Source organism: Cryptomeria japonica, chromosome 10 (genome assembly GCF_030272615.1).
Source record: "Cryptomeria japonica chromosome 10, Sugi_1.0, whole genome shotgun sequence".
Classification (NCBI taxonomy): Eukaryota; Viridiplantae; Streptophyta; class Pinopsida; order Cupressales; family Cupressaceae; genus Cryptomeria; species Cryptomeria japonica.
This window is the reverse complement of record NC_081414.1, coordinates 729,972,410-729,992,686: the sequence shown is the minus strand read 5'-3', so window position 1 is coordinate 729,992,686 and position 20,277 is coordinate 729,972,410. Positions and strand designations below refer to the sequence as shown.

The window sequence follows — 20,277 nt, the reverse complement described above, 5'->3', positions numbered from 1 at the left end:
ACCACACAAATTTATGGGATGTGATAGGCACACCATTTGGCATCCAATTGAGTTGAATAAGGTCTTTTTTTGTGTGTGCTGCAAGTACCACTTATGATGTTCTTTTTGAGCCACAAATAATACTTTGAAGCTAATGTTTGTTTGGGATGAACTTGAATACTTGTGTAACCATTTTAAGACATTTTATTCATCTTAGCATCTACAAAGTTGTCCAAAATTGTGTCCCAGGAACCTTGTAAATCTTGATATTTTGCATCATTGTTAAAAAAGCACAAAACTCTAACTTTTCTAGAGAAAGGGAATTAAGTGAAGCTGCTGATCATGAGTACTATGAGTGTACAACTCTATACACCTCAAACTACTACAAAGTCCACTAAAAATTTGAGTGCTCATAGAATTATTGTTTGCTGACAGTGCAGTAACCCCCAGGGACCCCATTGTTAAAAAACAAAGTCTCACTATAGCATAAAACAGAGAAAAATGAGGCCAGATGTTTACATTCTGGAATAGCTACATAACCCCAGTTTAGCAATCCAATCACAAGATCTAAAAGGAATCGTATTAAAAGAAAAAGTAGAAACAATGCAGGGAAAAACATGTTAGTATATAATGGGGACAGGTGCAATTTCGATACATGAGACTGCTCAACTCAGAGGCCTCTTCTGCATGCAACAACCTCAACCAGGAGATCAACATCGTACAAATAATTTACATTTTAAACTCGTCAACACCAAAGGGCTCTGAATTTACAAACACAGTTAACTATTTCTCCAAGTCATCTAAACTCTCAAAAATTTCCAACTGGGTATTCAAAAAATGATCTAAAATGCAACCCTTCAGAAAAAGTAAAGCTAGGGTTAAATCTCTGTTGCAAATTTGTAACCCTAGCCAAACATTTTTGACAAGTAAATAGCAACAAGAATGCATAGAAGGAGACAAAAATCAACATCAAGAAATTTGTAACCCTAGCCAAAGCTTTTTGCCAAGTAAATAGCCTTGTACAGAGGAAAATGACAGGTAAAGATGAAAAATATTGCACAAATGTTCGAATTCAAACATGGGTCGTTGCCTCGTAAGATCTGTAAATACCTTACTTGCTCGAAAGGGTTGCAAACCATTTTATTTCTTGTGTCAATAGACACAGTTGCAGATGCCATCGACATTGTATGTGGAACGCCGAGGAGAAAGCTGCAAAACGTAAAATGCAGTCAAAATAAAAAAAAACAGAGAAGGATATCACGTAAAATGCAGTCAAAATAACATAAAGTTGTAAAACAATATACCACGTATTTCCCAGGCCACGTCTCTGAATGCCCTGCCCTGGTCGCTCTGGTTGCCATGTCTTTGTTCATGGTAGCTCCTGTGGTGACAGAGGATGCAGGCTCTTGAAACGCAAACAATGGCGGCAACGTTTGGGGAATGTTAGGCTGTGGAGGATAGAAAATATTAGGGTTGAGTAGGTATTAGGTTAGTTTTATTTAGTTTTTAGTTTTTATCCGTTCACTTATTTAATAGAAATTGTTTGACTATTCAATGAGTAAATAATGGATATGATTTAATTTTATTTAATTATTAATAACATAATGTTCAACCATATAATGTTAATTGTTTTCATATGTGTTAGGGGGTGAATTTTTTAGGTGACAATATGTTCAACTATTAGGTGAAAGGTAACTAAAGACTGGGTGTGCTAATTCACTATGATTAGTAGGAGGTTCAAAAATGGACATTTTGAACACTTTTTATAAATGAGTTTAAAAAACCTATAAAAAATGATGATGATGACCTGAAACCTTAGTTATAAGCAGTTAACTTGTCATAGAAGGTGCTATAAAAAATTTAGACGTTTTTGACATTGTCATGTCAACTTTTGAAAAGCGCGAAGTTATGATACACGACTACTGGTGCTCTTCCCCTACTTAGATAAATAAAATTATAAAATTGACTTTTAAAAAGAAAAGCCTAAAGAGCCGGACACAAGAAGGCGCTAAATTTAGCGGCCTTCTTCGGTCCATGCGACCTCTGCCCAATACTGTGGCTAAAATTCTTCCGTCCTGACGAAGAAAACAAATAACAATAAAAAAATATTGCAAGAATGACACTCGTTTTTGAAAGACACTGAATTTTGTCCTTCCCTTTACGCTTTCGAATTCGTTCGAAATTGCTGCTGCTGGAATTCGAACTGGGGTGGATAGTGTGAAAATGAAAGAACTGGAGGGAGACAAATCCAAAGGAGGCACAGGCACAGGTTCGTACGTGGATCCAAATCTTCCCAGATGGCAGTGCCAGATGTGCAGACACCCTCTCTCTGTCATCGGGGCAGAGGCCTATGCCGAAAAATTCACCTCCGAATCTTATCGCTCAGGTTAGGGTTTTGAAATTCTTTAATCCTTTGAATTCTAGTCTTGTCCAAGGAAATTTAGCCAAGTTGGATTTCAATAAAATAGGATTGATATGTATAGTTGAGCCGAAGATTAATTGTTTAATGATGGAATTGCTGTCAAAGTGTTCTGTCGAGACGGTAATTATAGGTTCAAGAATGGGCTTCTTTAGTTATCCATTCATAGTTACATATTATAACTAGAACAACCTGTAATTTCGGTTCAGGCTGAGGTCCCACATAGACATACACAAATCTGACCAGGGAATTTGAACTTCTACATCGAAATGAGCAAGGCCCAATACTTTTGATTTGAGCTGGGGAGGCTTAGGGCTCAAATGCTCGCCACATCCATATTAACTCCAAGTTCATATTCTGGCTATTGGAGGGGTGTCATGGGTTACCGCGTTACCAGACGATCTTACCTTGTGGATTCACTCTGGTCACTTGAAAGCAATTCTACTACCCGGTGATTAAATCAACTCCGTCTTGCAAACAGTTAAGGCCTGATAGTTCATCATCTTTGTACCTTACAATATATTTGCCTTAAGCAATTCGATATGAAGTGCGGATAAAACAATTAACAGAATTAGAAATAAAGAATGAAAGGCACAAACAAACTGAGACATGGAACGCCGGATTTATGTGGTTCACCTAATTGGCTACATTAATACGGAGCAAGGCAAATCTCTGTATTAATATCACTGTTTGGTTTATACATACAGCAGCAAGCTTACTTCAGCTATGCGATGATATAATTACATTATCCATATCTTTTTATGGAAGTCTTCGAAAGAGGAATGCCAACAGGCATATGATGAAGAGTCCAAAATGCTGCCCGTTGAAATTCACTATCCAATATCTGAAAGACACTGAATTTTGTCCGACGCTTTACGCTACAAATTCGGTTTGAATTGTTTCTGCTGGAATCCGAACTGGGGTGGATTGAATGAAAATGAAAGAACTGGAGAGAGACAAATCCAAAGGAGGCACAGGCTCTTACGCGGATCCTAATCTTCCTAGATGGCAGTGCAAGATGTGGAGACACCCTCACTCCGTCAATGGGGCAGAGGCCTACGCGGAAAAATTCACCTCTGAATCCTACCGCTAAGATCAGGGTTTTGAAATTCTTTTATCCTTTGAATTCTAGTCTTGTCTATGGAAATTTGGCCTTATGATCACACCACAGCTTGTTGCGCCAAGTTGGATTTCAATAAAATAGGATTGATATGTATAGTTGAAGCCGAAGATTGGTTTTTAAATGATGGAATTGCTGTCGAAGTGTTCTATTGAGAGGGTAATTATAGCTTCAAGAATGGGCTTCTTAGTTATCCATTCGTACTTACATGTTGAAATTAGAACAACCTGTAATTTCAATTCAGGCTGAGGTCCAACATAGACATACACAAATTCTACCAGGGAATTTGAACCTCTACATCGAAACGAGCAAGGCCCAATATTTTGATTTGGGCTGGGGAGGCTTAGGTCTCAAATGCTTGCCACATCCATATTAACTCCAAGTTCAAATTTTGGTTATTGGAGGGGTGCCATGGGTTACCGTGTTACTAGACGATCTTACCTTGTGGATTCACTCTGGTCACTTGCAAGCAATTCTGCTTACCCGGTGATTAAATCTCCGTCTTGCAAACAGTTAAGGCCTGATAGTTCATCATCTTTGTACCTAACAATATTTTTGCCTTAACCAATTCAGTGTTGGCTCAAGGGATTGTGGTTTAATGGTAATGGAGGGCACTTGTAAGGTGAGTTGAACTTAACTCACGATACATTTTTACTTCAAACTCAATTGCATGGAAAAGAGGAGTTTGAAAAATGCACTTTTTATTAGTTTGATTTCCTATTAAGCAATTGCCAGCAGATTCATTGTACATGGAAAGGTAAACTATATTTTTGGATTAAATGGATTGGCAATGCTTGATTTACTACTAGCTTTTTCAATAGGTCAAAAGCTTAGTTACCGGGTTCGCTTGTTTGAAGGCTCTTACTTGGACCAGGTCCACATGGGTCTTGGTTCGTGTTGGGTTCATGATGGGTCCGGATAGGATTCACCCCAGGGGCCCTTTTTCCACTCAGTGAAGTGTAACCAGTTGGCTTCAAAAAGAGCAAAAGACTTGGTTTATATTCATTCCAATTTGCGTCTTCTAACACATAAGGGACAACAATACAAGGAAGAGTCAATGAAGCTTTGGGATGTAACCCCTAAGTATACCAACTTGGATGCAACTATTGATGATTTGGTTAGAGTCACTTTGGATGATGATGATGAGATACCTATAGCTGATAGACCTAGTGGGAGTGGGATTTGTTTGGGTTCAAATGATTTTGAATTTGAACTTGGAGCATATGATGATGATCTTGATCTAGATCCTTTTGATGATTGATGAACATTGAAGATAGAAGACAATTATTATTTTTGATTGTCAATTTTGTAATTGGAATGATTTTCATTTCCTAGACATATGTGAATCTATGATACATTGATATATATTATATGGCATATGAGTATATGACATAATATGATATTATTGAAATTCTAAACTATCAATTGGCATTTGGCATTGATCAATGATGAAGTAGCATACTATTAAATGTATTTAGATTTGTAATTTTGTATATTTCTTCAAAATTTTGCATATATATATAACCCACAAACCCAAAAGGCAAAAAAAACTTTGCCCGAACCCACGAACTAGGTTCGCATCCTCGAACCTGTACCGGTAAGTTAGGTCAAAACCTATAGAGGTACAAATTTGAAGAAAACGTAAAGTAAAGAGTATAAAGTTGCTTATCTCCACAATTGGGTCTCATGCAGCCTAGTACTGGTTCTCAATACGAGCAGACATTGCAGATGGATTATGTGATGTTGTTTATCATGCAATAGTTGATGCCACAATAGTCACATCGTGGGGCTGACATGGTGCCCTTAATGCTGTTTTATTCCACCTCATTCGGTTTGCAACATATTTTCTGCACATATTCTAGGTGTTTAGGCTGCTACAATTGTGACATTGTTAGCTTGATTTTATTGGCAATTGGCATTAAACCCTTGCTACATCTTGGTCGGCAATGTCTCGACTCATTTTGAAATGTGGTTTCTAAAGGCCCCTTTGTTCTTTTGCGTGTCAAGGGTGCTTCACTTTGAGGTTCAGTTGTGGAAAAGAAGGGGGTGGTTTTCTACTATAACATTGGGATTAGACGGGGGTTGCATTCCCTTTGTTTTTTCTTGGTGCGTTTGATTCAATCTGCAGGCTACCCTCTCTTTTGCTGCCTCATGCTCCCAGATATATTTCATCACCGTCTCATTTGGTATAGGTTTACCCTCTTTTCTAGGGCATTTTTTGATTGCTCTTCTTGGTATTCCTCACAAATGGCCTGCCACCTGAAAATATGAATTATTACGTTCAACACCACATCCTTAGCATCTCCAACGGAATCCCCCACCTCTTGGAAGCGGTCTTATAATGTCAACATACTTCCATAGGGGAGAATTTGGATCATTTCTTTGTTTTGAGATTGATTGTTCATTTGTGCCAATGGAGGAAGAGGTAGATGCCATTCTAGTTCCTATGGCAAGAATTAACATGAACAAATTCAAAACAAAATCAAAATAATGAAAAACAATTAATGTTTCATATTTGACAATTTGTGAAACAAAAATAGTTGAAAAAAATGTTCAAAAACCTACCTCTTTCAGCCAATGGGAGCTTGCAAATGTGTGGAAATGATGCTGCAACACTTGTTGAAGCTTCAAAAATCAGTCTTCAACTCCTATTTGAGTTTGGAAGCCAAACTTTGTTCACCCTTTCTTCAACCTGCTAGCAAAAAACTTTTGTTTGCAACACAAATGAGGAGAAATGAACCAAGCTTATGATTTAAAACTCACTTTTAGGGTTTATTTTCATTTTTTAAGTGGTGGATTTAAAAAAAATCAAATTTTGCAAAAAAAGGCATTTTTTGGCTGCTGGCTGCCCGGGTTTGACTTGGGTCCACCCGGGTCCATCCTGGCATGAACCACGCCTGTGAAACACGGACCCTGTCCGGACCACAGTCAGACCGGACCGGGACCCCAGACAAGGACCAGGGAGCCAGGAGGGCGAACCCGGTAACTCAGGAAAAAAGTAAAACAATCTTAAAAATGTTGATGTTGTTGTATCATGTAGTTTACAAGGTATTTATTCTTAATTCAAAATTTAGATTACAGATCTGTCCTTTGTGGCTGCTTGAACTAAGTTTGCTGCTTAATCTTTGGCAGCGCTGGTGGTCTCATGTTTTTTTTTTAATGAAGGGTAAAAAATAATTTGGAATTTTCTCTATAATGGTGCAGTTGCCACAGTTGAGGGATTAAAACTAAGCTTTGATAAATAGGGGTTGGCTGAAATTATGCAGCCACTGCTTGATAAAAAATGTCCTAAATGGTTGCACATATTTCCTTCCTATTTTTTTACAGATTTGTTTTTTTAATATAATTTATATGATAAAATTTAGAATTTCACAACTGCTTCAAATAAGGTGAAAAATAAAAAATCATGCAATTACTGATTCCAAAAATAGCTTTCAAAAATTAAGCAGTGGCTGCTAAATAAAATTAGCCAAACAGCTACATTGGACCTTGCTGTTAATTAACATTTCAAATTTGGAATGTTATGAACTTAAAATGTAGGAGAATTGGATGTACAAAGAGGAACCCTGGGTTCAAACCCGCCCAGGGTGAAATTGGGAAAAGACCAAATCCAACTCACTAGGTGTGCTGTATACCAATGGTTGAGATCGGGTGTTAACCCCTAGGATTTGGTGGAAATGATACCACTCTATTTTTTCAAATTTCAATATTTTCTTACAGCTTATTGTGATAAAATTTATTTTTTCTCTATATATGTTCATTATCCATTGAAAATACATTTCTTATGTGCAACCTCCCTGACATTGTTCCTTGTCACTTTGCTGCTGCTAATTTCTCGTTCCTGGTAATTGTGCATGATACCACATGCTGGCTTTGCTGTGACCGAATAACAGAACAAAGCAAAGCATCTCAGAAATCATAAAAGAAATTTCAATTTTCTAAAACAATTCCTTTTTTGGCAGAATACACAGACATTGTCAATGACATTGTTTAATCAATTCAGGAAAATAGTGCATGTAATGTCCCCTTTGTGAAAGAAGATATAATAATAAATAATAATAATAAAATTAAAATATAAAAATAATAATAATAAAATTAAAATATAAAAATAATAATAATAAAATATATTATAATATGATTATGTGTTAATTAGGCTTAATGAAAGGTCAAGAGGCATGCCACGAAGAGTTGTGACTCCCTCAAACATGAGATATAAAAGGGAGAAGAGTTCATTTGAAAGAGGATATGGAGGAAGGAAAAAAATAATGGAGCATAGGAATTAAGGAAGGATAAATGGAAGAAGAAGGAATGGGAAGGAAATGCGGAAGTCACTCTTTTAAAAGCTAATAATTATGAAGGGTTGTGATTCTCTCAAAGGGCAGGAATGATGAAGGCTTGTGACTTCAAAGGGGTAATAATAATGAAAGGTTGTCTCTCTCTTAAAGGGCAGTGATGATGAAGGGTTGTGACTCTTTCAAAGGGTGGTAATTGTGAAAGGTTGTGACCATTGCAAAAGGGCAGACATGATGAAGAGGTGTGACTCTCACTCACATTAGAAGATATAAAGGGGAGAAGGTTTCATTTGAGGAGGACATCCAAGGGAGATCAACTTGGGAAATAATTTATTATTCTCAAAGATAGCAATGAAGGGTGTTGACTCAATTCTAATGAAGGTTAGTGACTCAAGCCTTGTGAAAGGTGGGGACCCTTTCACCAATGAAGTATAAAAGAGATCATTCCAATCATTCAAGGATCACTTATCATTTCTCAGTCATCTTTCCAATCATTGAAATCAAGCAAACAATCAATCAGCAAATCATTCTATCAAATCAGCATTCATTCAATCATCATTCACCAATATATCAAACTAGCCTTCATTACATTATCACTCACCAATACCTCAAATCACACAATCAAAGGGATTCTTTCAATCAATCAATTACTCATCAGTCATTCAATCAATCAATCAAGGATATCAAACAAGGACAGATCTGATGGTGGGCTATATATATCTCCTTCTCAGATCTGATTCACTTACATCCTTCTCCCAAGGGTGGCAACCTTTGCCCGAGAATAACCCATTGGAAACTTAATGAAGTTTGTTAATAAAAAGCGCTGCATTAATTAATAAAATCACTGCGTAGTTGATCTTAATCAATTATAGTTATAATATCATTGGGTCTCTCCATTCCTATTATATCCTCTCCTTACGTTACATTAGCTTCTGTTTTAGCCGCGACATAATACTTAGGAATATATCCTAATTGTTCTTGATTCCTCTTTCATCTATGTTCCATATCCATCTTTCTTTGTATGCTGATTGTCAGCAATAAGATAATCGCTGACTATGTCTTCTTTAAACAATATAGTTAGAGAATGCTGAGTATCGATGATGGATGATATTGTAAGTACGCTATTGTTGTTTAGAATATTATGAGTAATAAATTTTAATAAATATTAAATAATAATATTTAAATAAATAAATAAACATTTAATAATTTTCAAATAATTATTCGTTGATAAATATTATATTAATTACTAATAATAATTGTTTCATTTATGCCATATATAATGATCGAGGGTACATGACACAGTATAGTCCGCAGAAGTATGACAAGAAATAATTATCATTTAATCTAAGAGGACTTGTTTTATTAAGAGTGTCAAAGAGGACTACAAACAAAACCATTACAATTGTTTTAATTGCTTACCAATGTAAGTAGATTTCTAAAATCCATGAAACTTAACTGTTGCGGCTTCTGAATCAGATTGTGTGAATTATTTTTGCATAAACATTTTGGATCATACTCCGTGATCCTTCATCAGGATGTTAGGCAGCGTAAGGAGACTGAAAATGGGTTGGTTACAGACCTAAATGGACTAAAAAGAATAAGAAGGGTGGAGGGAGATGGTGCACATAGTACGAGGTTTGGACAAGTGGTAAGAAATTGACCTTGATAGTAGACCCAAAAGATAAAACAAATTAACTTATATAAGCAACAATTAAATTACACACCAAAAAGTTACAGAAAATACAAATAATAAGGATGAGTGAAAGTAAAGAACGTAATGGAATATGAAAACTCCAATAAAAATAGACATCTAAGATATATACGGGGGAAGGGCAAAAACAAGAAATAAATATGGATTATACCAACGTATCTAAAGTTTACAAGAAAGCATTCTTAAGGTTAAACTTACAAGCATAAATATATTAACAAGTACCTATTAACCTTAATATACAGATGAATATGCATATTATTCTTACTATTATACATATAAATGGTCTAACTTTATGTTTGATTCACAAGTTTGTATAAAGATATTTAAAAATCACATGAAAATTAATATGTCAAATACAAGATTATGCATCTAATATAAGAAAAAGAGAAAGAAATTTTGAAGCAGTAACAGTTACATTTTAATTGCACCGTGGCTTACTGGCTTGCACCTTCGATGGCATCCCTCTTTTCTTTCTTTTAATAATTCTAAGTTACCGGTCCCAGTACTGGTTTGGGTTTTGGGTTTGGTTAACGAGTTTGAGCAAATTTTTTTTTGGGTAGGGTTCATCCATACAAAAACATATAAAAATAAGTAATATATACATGTACCACACATAGCATCATCTATTGTATAATAAACAAAACCACCATAAAAATAAAAATTGTTACAATGTCAATTAGTCAAACTCAAATGTCATGATATATTATAATTAAATAATTACAATGTCAAATGTCAACTATCAGCCATCACTGATCAAGCATCATCTTATGGGTCTTCAAAAATATCATCACCATCCATATTAGATGATGTAGGTATTGGTAAACTAGAAGAAACACTGTGCCATTGGCATTGGCACCAGCACTAACACTTGCAAATACATAGTCAAATAAACCATATTATTGAAACATAATAATAGGCATTGTACACTAACTACATACCCTCCAAATGAAAAATTCATCTTCTAGAAAATAGGGAAAACAAGTGTCAAATAACATTAGGGAAGATTGTTCAATTTGATGATGATATTGTAGATGAGGACCTATAGGCAAGCTTCAAAGCATAGTTCACAAACTCAAACTTGGAGAGTACTCTAGAAATCAAATAAGTTCTGTGGGGGTCTAGGGCAATATCCCTAGTGGAGTTGAGGGTTAGTGCCCTGTTGATGTGTTTTTTATTCACCTCAAACACAAAATAAAAAACCAAAGGCATTCTATCCTATCTTGATCAAAATCTCTTCGGATGCTAAATTATATGTTCAACCAAGATGATTCCAAGGTTTCTATAGTCAGGTCTTGACTTTATGTTGAATATAAACTTAGTGATATGATGTGATTTTTCTGGAATCACAAAGGGACTTACGTTGAACTTTGAATTTGCTTGAACTGCTTGAATGCTGCTGGAACTTAACCATCCAATATTGCAATCTAGTGATGCTTTCTCTTTAACTTGGATTGAAAAAGAAATAAAAAGAAGAAGGGTTTAGAGAATCTAGTCTATTCCTAGAATGTAAAAAGAAGAAGGGTTTAGAGAATCTAGTCTATTCCTAGAATGTAAGAGCGATGGACAATCTTTGGTGAAACTCCAACTAAGCTAAGCTTTGACACAAAAACACCATCTCCACAAAGCTAGTGCGATCTCCTAAGATAAGCATATGATGTTCAAATCATCACCATGAGCATAGACACCATGAAGGTGATGCATATCAATGAAGAAGTAGCAATTGAAGTGAAGCTTGGCTAAATAGATCCAATTGACTACACGAGGCAAGTCTACAAACAACAAACTGCTAGTAGCATGGATATACGAATTTCACCATTGATCATGCACAAAGTTCTTCCATTTATCTAATTATCATTATCTAATTTCACCTTTGGCCTTTATACGATTTCGTTCAAACCTTTGACATGAATGACAAAATGGTTGCCAACAATCTCATCCATTTGCCTTCATCATTGATCGTGATGATGGTCTTCCTTTGACATTAATGACAACAATATTTCCAACAAAGGAGATATTCTGTTCCCAAGATCTTGCTGTCCGTGGAACATTTAGAAACCCTAGGGACTTGTCCCCAGGGTACACTGTATTTAACATACCAACATGTTGAACAAATTCTACACAGTGTTTTGGATAAATGGAAAATCAGTAGGTTGGAAACTGATGTGTTTTTGTTTCTTCCATGACATGTCTACTTCCTTTTCCAGTTGTGGTGATATGTTGGCTACATTTGAACCTTTTGTCTGTTAGTCACATTTTTGGCCATACTTGAATATGTAGCTTGCGGTCGATGAGATGCTTGGCCATGGAAAGTCCTGCAAGAAGTATGTAAGTGATATGTTTGGCCATAGTTGAATATATAGCTTGCAGTAAGTGACATATTCACCCATTTACAATTCTGCTATAAATATGCAAATTACCCACTCCATCCTGGTTTAATATGACACTTTATTGCAATCTGAATTTATAATTGACATATAGACCACCAATAAATATCTTGTGAGGTCCATGTTTTCTTTCCCATCATTTGTCATTGGTTGTGCACTTTTATCAATGATTTATTACATTACTTCTTGTCTTCAAGGTGTTGTGATTTTTGATGCGTAACTGTTGATTTTAGCACTTAGGGAATCAAAAGTTGTTTTCCAAATCTGTTTTGAATACTTCGTATGGTGTTTTACAGATTACAACTGATCTGTTTCTGATCAAATATCAAAATTTTTCTTGTATATACAGAGTTTGCATTGTGTTTTGAACTGCTAGTTCAGAATTCTCCATCAATCCCTTTGTCTTGACTATTTAGGTGATTTATTTTATAAGGGGACCTTTTTCTTCTATAGGACTGTTTTGTATTCTTAGCTCTATGGATTTTTTATCTAGGCTTTATCAATTTGGCTCTACCTTCCTAGATGTAAAGTTTGGTTTGGAAATCTTGATTAGAATTTAGTTAATAAACCTAGATGTACCTTTGAGTCTTATTAACCTACTTTATTCTTTCGTGGGCAGAGTACTAGAGTTGCGTGGAATAATATATGGATATGACAAATATTTATAAAATCCCTACTATACATATAAATATAACAAACATTTTTTTTGGCAAAATTGAATGTTTTTTTATAAACCCTAAATCAGATATGCAGATGCATTGGATACAGCCTAAATATGGGCTTGTATAAGGATATATCTCTATACAGTGTCTGTAACTCACCTAGGAGAATTATATCTGCATCTGGTATCTGATATGCAGATGTGAATCTGTGTGGGGGAGGGGATGTATCTGGCAACTCTGGTTAATACTGTTTCAGTCTCTGTTTCTATTAGAACCTGTACTTTTAAAATTTTTATTGACAGGCCACTCTGGAATTTTTTACAGGGATGCATGCATCATCAATCCATGGCACTGCAAGTGTATTGGGAGCTAGTAGAATGGACCATTCATTTGTCATTTTGTCTAAGCAGAAGGCCCCTGGATTTCCTCCTCGGCCACGACCAAGTGGAATTCATAACCATGGGTCTATTCCAACAGCTGGCCCACATCAGTCTATTAATCATGCATTGGGACATTCAGATAAAAGCTTTCCTGGGCATGCTGCTAATATTGGATCTGACAGCCATGGTACAAAGGCAATGGACGAATCATTTGTTGTATTGCCATCTGCAGCTGCTTCTATGTATAGATATGAATCTTCTCCTGAAGGAGGCGGTGTTCATAGTCCAAGTTCCATTGGAAGTTCTACCAGCGCACTCCACACAAATAATGCTGGTTTTAATTCCAGCATAACAGTTTTGAATCGGGTCTTTGACATTGTATCTTCTCAGACACAGGTAAATATGTGTGCTTAGACTTTAAAGTCTAAGAGCAGGAACAAAGTTTTATCAGAAAAATAAGGATTAAGTTATTGTTTTGAATTCAGAGTGATACATATTCTCTGTTGTAACAGATATGCCTGTTTGATGAATTTCATCTGTCAATTAGTAGGATAAATGGGCCTTAGCCAATAACAGTTTGATACCTATTTTGAATTTCAACTGCAATTTTCTGTATTTTAACAGATATGCCCATTTAATATAACTCATGTGAAAATTATTATGAATGCAGTCAAGCCCTACCCCAATAGGTCATTTATCCATGGACAGTTTAGTGCCTGTAGTTTATCTCAACTGCACGCAACCCCATTTAGGCTGATTTACTTTGTCTTTGTATGTCTTTTGGAGCTATACTGCTGTCAAGTACTTTTTGAGACATACCATTTCATGCTGAATTTTAGTATCTATATGCTGCTCCTCTTTCTTGGCAACCTAATATTCCAGTTCGTTAAGCAAAGGTCCCAGGTCTGGATCTGATTTGTGTGGCTGCGGATTTGAACAGGGGATGAGAAACTGTCTGCGGGTTTGGGGCAAATGTATAGAACACAGACGAATCCTGGATCTTTGTAGAGAAAAAATGTCATTCTAAAATTTTTTAGGCTGAAAATAATATTTATTTCCTTCTATGAATAACCTGCATATTTTTTCTTTGGGAAGAAAATATTATCTGTCAAATTCAACATCTCATCATTTGGCATAAGAAGAGGGGCAGGCAAATGGACAGAGGTGGAGCCCAGAACAATTTGTCGCCATCTGAACAGCAACAAAGCTAGTTTATTAGTGGTTTCAAGGAGAGATGTAACCCACCCAATGACAGCTTTTTTGTTTGTTTGTTATAATCGACGCTGTAAAATAAAGAATTAAAGATCTCAGCATGGCCCTTTTTTGATGCAGTGTATGATTTTTTTGGGTAATTGATATGCATATGGTAATCAATATGCTAAGTAGTGATTGATATAATTTTTTAAATTAATAATATATATTAATATTAACTCTATTTATAACTTTATTACTATTTTGTATATTAATTTTATTAATATTGTATAAGGTTTATAAATATTTTTGCCTTTAGACTTGACAATTTAGAAAATGTGTATATTCTAGATCGCCTTTTAACATTTCTACTTTTAGGCTGTAAATATGTTTATATTTATGATTTGTATATGTTTTTCAATGGAGGAACCCAAAATAAATCCAACCCCAAATTTTCTTTAACCAAATCTATGAACTGAACTAGCAAACCCAAACTAGAAATTGAACCGAAACCAGTAACTTAGTTGGCAAGGGGTGTTGGGACAATTGGATGACCAAGGACAGCTGTAAAATATTCTGGTCTGCAACTTTTTAATGGAATAGTCCCTTTCTGTTTAGATTTTTTTAAGAGGACATATATTTTCTTGTAAGGTGTGTTATATCTTGTTAGTATGTTATTTTTGGTGCTTGAGGTCCAGGTCCACAAGTTATCTCTACTTGACTTTTTTGATGGAGGAACCCAAAATAAATCCAACCCCAAATTTTCTTTAACCAAATCTATGAACTGAACTAGCAAACCCAAACTAGAAATTGAACCAAAACCAGTAACTTAGTTGGCAAGGGGTGTTGGGACAATTGGATGACCAAGGACAGCTGTAAAATATTCTGGTCTGCAACTTTTTAATGGAATAGTCTCTCTCTGTTTAGATTTTTTAAAGAGGACATATATTTTCTTGTCAGGTGTGTTATATCTTTTTAGTATGTTATTTTTGGTGCTTGAGGTCCAGGCCCACAAGTTATCTCTAATTTGTATATATAACATGTGCGACACTTTATTTTTCCCCAATTCTACTATGTTTGCAGATCTGTATGGTGAAGCTAATTTAAAACCATTTATTATTTATGTGTGATGCCAACAGAATGTACCCATTAATAACTGAGTGAATATTTATTTGGATAGAAACTTGGATTAAAGAATCAAGTATAACATGGACTTCTGTTATTTGAAACACTTTACATAAGAGTGACAATCAGAAGCATGGTTCAGGTAGTGAAGGGATTCCTTGGAACTGAAGCAGAGGAACCGGATGCAGAGGCAGACCACTCAGACCCATCCCTGGCCGGAACAATAGGGTTACCACAGGGCGAGGTGCACAAACACCACACCACTATTGTGCGCAGAAGTGCCACACGAGGGAGAATGAGGACTATAGATAGTCATCATCTACGAGAAAAGTGTTCCCTGGACCAGATGTGAAAGTTTTTCCCATTGTTTACCCGCTGGGTGAACAGTTTAATGCATACAGATGTAATAGATATAATAGAAAAGCAACACCATGAATTCTCAAGAAAGCACAACCATACTTGTATGAATTCACACAATGTTTACAATGAATCTCAAATGCCAGCCAACATATGTGCAATCACCATAATCATAATAATCCCCCCTCTCGGTTACAACCACATGGTATATAAAGGTACCAAGGGGGTGCGAGGGACAACCGTCGCACCCATAACTACCTACCCTCGGTTACATTACTACACTTAATAAAATTCTTCCTAATTAATTCCCGACTAATTATTCCCGTACATACAATATTACTGCCAACACCCATCATATTGCTTTGGTTCTCTACTCTGAACGGCCTAAAAAGAACTCTAGTGTAAGGCGTATCGTGTTAATGGATGGAGTGGTGATGCAGTCACCATAACTATAGATGGATCTGGGGTGGGGATGAATGAGACTAGTCCCTTGTCTTTGGGGAATGGGATAGAAGGAGCGGTAATGAATGAGACCAGATGGAAGGATGATGCGCGGAGAATGGCCCGCATCATCTGATTGCTCGCTGATGCTAGCTTGATTCGAGTTTGAGTATGGATTGAATTCAATAGGATGAGTTGACTGCAATTCCTCAAGCTTTACCACCAAATAGGTTTTATAAGTCTATAGCTAATTCAGTCTTAAGTTATTGGACCTGAGGGTGCACATAAATCCTTTTCGGTTGATTCTAAAAATCAATGTCCTAGCATTTGACTATGTTTATTGGTGAATAATAAATGACACATCCTAGGATCTCAGCCAATACTAGTTTATTAGATATCCTTGCTTGGATCATTGTACAAATGCAATTTTATGGTGCCAGGCATGTTGATCTGGATTTTGTTCGAGTTGGGAGATTTTATTCATGTTACTTGTGGTCATGTCGTTCATGCTTATTTTACAAATATAGGTGTACCTTCTAATTATGAATAAGCACACATGCCTTATTGTGAGAGTGTAGGCAGAGTATTAAGGCTTGGTTTAACCTTGAGCTTTGTCACAAGGTCAAAGTACAAATTCTGAAATTGTACATGTATATATGTGTGTGTGTGTGTGTTTGTGAGCCCATACTTGTGCATATAGACATATATACAAGATAGTGAAAAAAATCCTTCTCTTCTTAGAAGGATGGTTTGTTATGCCATTTAGGTTTTTTGACTAGGCCAAGACTTAAAAAGTAAACTTGATGATTTATTATTTTCCTTTACATAAGAAATAATTTTTCTATTAATCACGTCTTAGTGGAAAGTGGCTTACAATTGCTTAGTAAGAGCCTTAATCATGTCAAACACACCTATGGCCCAGTTGAAAAGTCAACTGTTTATGATCACTTATAAAGACGGAGGTTGGTGCATGACTAAATAATAGATTCACTATAATGTATGTTTATATAAAAGTTAATAAACTAGCTAATGCCTTAAGCTGAATTGGACTTTGATTAATCCTATGGGGAAGATCGGTCTAAATTTCACAATTTAGAATCCCACCAACTCTTTTAAGAGCATGGCAGCGCATGACTGTTCCATCATACAAGCCTTTGCTTGTGTGCAAGCTTGGATTTTCAGCAGCCATGCATTGAGCGTCTTATTTTATCTTGGTTATAAACTAAAAACATCTGACTGCAATAATAATGCAGAGTTCCAGAGGTTTCTATACAGCAGCAGATTGGTCAGCTAAAGGTTGAAGAGCATGTAATTACAAACTACCTTCAAGCATTTGATCACAATTTACCTTCTGTTTTACAGTGTTTCCTACTCCTGTGGAGCATAATATATTTCAAAGGAGTTAAGTGCAAATACAGACACACATGGTTCAAGTCCTTTAGCAAATTCCTTAGACCCAGCTGTGACTGTGTATGAAGATAATGCCTCTGCTTCTTGAGCCAGTTTAAGCTCAGCTGGCATATATTGATAGGCAATCAATACCTCATAATAATATGGTTGCCACAGGTTGTGTTTATACCACTTAAATGTAAGCTGTGCTTTGCTTTTCATTTTAAAATTTGTAGGATCCAATGTTGTGCATTTTTTGTGCGTTTTTATCAGCTCTTCTTTGCAGACTTTTAACATGTGATGTCCCTAATTAGGGGCTAAGTCGGCTGTTCTTTCTTGAAATGATAATAATACCCTCCCTTAATGGTTATCGTACTAACTACCCTACAAAAGGTCTTTTGGTACGAAAGCATTGTAGGCTGCCCCCTTCGCTTCAGAATGCTTTGCAACAAGAACTTGCTGCTAAGATCCTCCTTGGTTCTGCTGAACCACTGCAATCCGTCCAACCAAAAATTGGGTAACTAAGCTTTCCTTCCCTGTAGCTAGAGACACCAAGAGCAGCTTTTCAAACTGAAACCACGATTCTTGCAGATGAGTAGTATGACCCAAAAACAGATGCAAGAAACCACAATTTTTGCAGAAAAAATCATCCAAAACCACCGCTGATTTTTACGGAAAAAACCAGAAAACCCTTCAAAAATTTCAGTTTGCAGAGTACCCAAGAATTGCAAAAGCAGACACCAATAAAAATTGAGACATCACGTGGCAACAGGAACACAAAACAATTGCAACAAAACACTTCATCACACAGAAGAACATCTTGTCATTGCGCGGCAGACCCAGGTTGACAAACCCTTCAATCAGACAAAGCCGCCTTAACAAAACCCTAGGCATTGAAGAAGAAAATATGCAGAGTCGCTGACCCAGGAATAAAAAGCCATGATTGTCCCTTCGCATCCGCGGAAATAAACCCACGAAAACTCAGAAACCAGGCGCAAAAGAGAGGAAAAAACTTTCATGCAAACGCAGGCTTCCCCTTCAAATCCTTTTGCAGGAAGAAAAAAGCCCTCACATTTGTAGAATCATGCGCCAAAAACCCTTCAACACCTTTAGCATAGCAAAACCTGTTCAAGAACAAAGCAGTCAGGGCAAAAAAATGCCCTAAATCCCAGATGTGTGGCTACAAACAAGAGTCTAGGGCATTGCAGAAATGAACAGAAACTCCTGTCGCATTGTGGAAAAAAAACAGAAGACGACTATGGATTAAGCAAACCCACAAAAGAATTAGAGAAAGTCACAAAAAACCTTCGCAAAACATAGGTCGCTCATAGAAGACAAAAGCTTGCACGCAGCAGGAAAACTAAAACACGTGGAAGAAACCACAACCCGCACCCGCACCTGCACCCGCGAACTTTAGCATGCGATTGATAGGAAAAAATGAATTTCAGATCTGCAATCTTCCTCAGAAAACCCCCACAAATTAAAAAACTTTCGAACTAGTAACCCTGGGCCCTCTCGTGAGGGAGTTAGGCCCAATCCTACTTTGATACCATGAAATGACAATTGATAGTTTGATATATGCAAAGGATGCAAAAGACTCCTTAAATAGACTTCTTAAATAGAGAGTACAAGATGATCTTTCCATAATGGAAAAGATTGAGAATAGAAACGTTACAATATTATCCTAATATTTTTTGCTAATGTGTTTTTTAAATAAATAAATAAATAAAATTTTTAAATAACTGAAAGGGCTGACTAGGGTGAATATTATTAAACAATAGTTATTGAATAAACCAAACTAGGGCAGAAACAGCTCAGGCACATACAGTCACAAGAATGGATCATGGTCATTAAGAGGGAAGGCCTAAGTTTGATTTATTCAATGAAGGATCTTGTGCAACTGGAACAGATCTCAGACAAGTAGGAATTTTTTCAATCCTGTAGATCACTAGGGCAAATAGACTGATTTTATATGCATTCTTTGGTTTGAACATGACAATGGTGTACATGGAATGGCACTGATGAAATTGTACTTAAACTAGATACTGTCTGAACCTGGTGTTAAATCTTATTGTTATTTCCGAGTGGATTATGATCTGAGCCATTAAATATGAGCTGCACATATATGTTTATTTTCCTCAAATCTGAAGAATATTATTTCAAAATACATTGTTTCATAAGCTGGTATATTTCAGCTGTATTGGAGCTTGGCATTCCGCTAGCCTGTGGATTGATGTGTGACAGCGATCATAGATACAAGCAATGGGAAAAGAATTAGGCAATGGGTGTCTGGGAAAAGGCGAATCCCCATGAATTCATTAGAGAGATCAGATAGATCCATACCAGCGTGAGGGATACCATGATGGAGATGGTTCAACTTTTAAGAGGAATGAGCCAACAACTAATTGCTGATAGGCCCATTTAAAATAATGCTGAAGGCAGCAGTTCTGGTAGAGAAAAAGATTCAATTGGTTGTAGGAAAGCTACAATAAGTACAATAACCTTCAAGGCTGAATTTCTAGACAAAGAAGCAGTTGTAGGTATTGGGGAAGAACAACTTGATTCAGAGGAAGACATGACAAGATTTCATGATTGCATTCTATTCCTTAAGCCCCTATATGCAGTGATTTGACCTTCAGGGACTTCTATGAAATGAAGAAAGCAATTGGGCAGATCATTCCTCATGGTCTTAGTGGCCGGGGCGGTAGATTTCCAGCCCCCTGCACCCCTGCATTAGAACTAGGTAGGGGCCTGAACCAGTATGCCCATAGGAGGAGAAGGTGTGAAGAGAGGAAAGACATTCAACACCGTTTGGGAAAAATCACTA

General features: G+C 36.4%; 1 protein-coding gene across 1 annotated transcript in view; it reads left to right on the top strand.

Moving 5' to 3' along the window:
* Positions 1–1,997: 1,997 nt before the first annotated feature.
* LOC131045562 (beclin-1-like protein) overlaps positions 1,998–20,277 on the top strand; it is a 61,125-nt gene continuing 42,845 nt past the window's right edge. The window contains exons 1-2 of the mRNA XM_057979155.2: positions 1,998–2,365; positions 12,892–13,343. Coding sequence (XP_057835138.2) covers positions 2,203–2,365; positions 12,892–13,343 — 615 coding nt within the window. The 5' untranslated portion in view covers positions 1,998–2,202. The remainder of the gene's footprint in view (positions 2,366–12,891; positions 13,344–20,277) is intronic.